The sequence below is a fragment of the Ursus maritimus genome, unplaced genomic scaffold (assembly GCF_017311325.1).
Source record: "Ursus maritimus isolate PB19 unplaced genomic scaffold, ASM1731132v1 scaffold_24, whole genome shotgun sequence".
In the NCBI taxonomy this organism is placed as follows: Eukaryota; Metazoa; Chordata; class Mammalia; order Carnivora; family Ursidae; genus Ursus; species Ursus maritimus.
The window spans coordinates 39,289,295-39,290,808 of record NW_024424897.1 but is presented as its reverse complement, the minus strand read 5'-3'; the positions used below and the strand labels follow the sequence as shown (position 1 = coordinate 39,290,808).

At 51.1% G+C, this 1,514-nt stretch overlaps 1 protein-coding gene across 5 annotated transcripts in view; it reads left to right on the top strand.

Moving 5' to 3' along the window:
- The window catches only part of RHOT1 (ras homolog family member T1), a 57,652-nt gene continuing 56,138 nt past the window's right edge, over window positions 1-1,514 (top strand). For 3 of the 5 annotated variants that reach the window (XM_040641015.1, XM_040641012.1, XM_040641010.1), the window contains exon 1: window positions 1-181. Coding sequence is in view for 4 of the 5 variants with exons in the window: in XM_040641012.1 (XP_040496946.1) it covers window positions 106-181 (76 nt within the window). In the remaining variant the exon portion in view is untranslated. The remainder of the gene's footprint in view (window positions 182-1,514) is intronic. The other 2 variants (XM_040641011.1, XM_040641014.1) reach the window with 2 other exon arrangements.

Below are 1,514 nucleotides of genomic sequence, written 5' to 3'. Positions count from 1 at the left end.
AGCCGAGGATCGGGCGGGGCGGCGGGGGAGGCTGGCAGGCGGTGCCGGCAGCGCGGGGAGAGCGGCGCCGCGGGGTGGGCGCTCCCGGCGAGAGGTGTCCGCTCCATGCGTGCGGGCCGAGCCCGGCCCCTGCGAGCCGCCGACATGAAGAAAGACGTGCGGATCCTGCTGGTGGGAGAACGTGAGTCCGCGCGCCAGGGCCACCGCATCCCCTGCCGTCCCGGGCCTGCTCGCCCCGCTCCGCGCCCTCGGGCCTCCCAGCCCCGTAGCTCTCCCCTTCCCGCGGCCCGCAGGCGGCCCTCAGCCTCTCACCTCACCTGGGCCCTCCTAACACCTCCCGCCCCTGACCCCCGGTCGTCCTCGCAAGCCTTTTCCCCATGAGCCTCTGACCGCCGGCCTCATCTCCTCCTTTTCCGCTGGAATCCTTTCCTCCTGGGCCTCAAAGCGTTTCCGAGGCCGCTTCCTTTTCAGACCCTCTTGTCTTCCGTGGAGATTCGCTTGTCACTGCCAGGCAGGTGCTGGAACAGGCCGACTGACCAATTGGGATGGCGTGAACCTGCTCCCGGGGAAGCTAGGGGGAGGGGTGCAGAACTGTTCGACTTGCCGGCAAGGTCAGGGTTCTGCCTTTTTTTTTTTTTTTTTTTTTTTTTTTTTTTTTTGGTGCTCGCAGTCTTCCCACCCTCTAGCCATTTACTTCAAGGTGTGGAGCGTTTTTGGCGTTAGTTGCACTTTGCATTGAAATAACTCCTGATACCCTCGATATTTCCTCAAAAATTTACTCTCAACTTCAAGTTATACAAGTGCTCAATGAATGCGTAATTATCTGGGGAGGGTCCTTTAGTTGAGAGAATTATTGTCACCAAAAAGCCTAATCCCCCCCACAAGCATTATTTATTCCATAGCTGCTTGGTAATTAATTTATAAATAACAGGCACACAGGAGACCCAAACTGACACATGCATATAAGACCCCCTAGAAATTCTTAGATTTCACCCTTTGAAGATGTAATAAAGGAGAAATGCCTTCTGGTCACTGACTTGGGAACAAAACAACAGGGACTTCTTGATATCACTTGGCTAGTTACATGACTCATTTGGTAGGACTAAAATAGGAAAGGGGGCTGGGAGGACTGAATTGCTTGTACATTAGTTAATGCTCTGTCATTGATGTTTCGAAGCATTCTGTTTCAAACCCCATTTCATCCTCGAGTAGCCCCTCTAGGTCGCTGTGATGCACCCCCAAGGAAGAAGGCTAATACATTTTTACCCTCTTCTGTAGTGTTCTTTGATATTCATTGAAATCTCTGTTCACCTGCTGTTTGGAGAAGTCTTTAGAATGAGAATTTGGAAGTAAGCTTGGCCTGACACAGTTTATTTTTTGGTTTGCAGTTGTGAATTTTAGTCTTTATTTATAACTATATCTTCATCTGTATTTTGCATGGATTTCCTTGACAAAGTTCAGGAAGGTGTTACTTAACATATGATTCATACCTGATGCATTTGGAATAAGGTAGG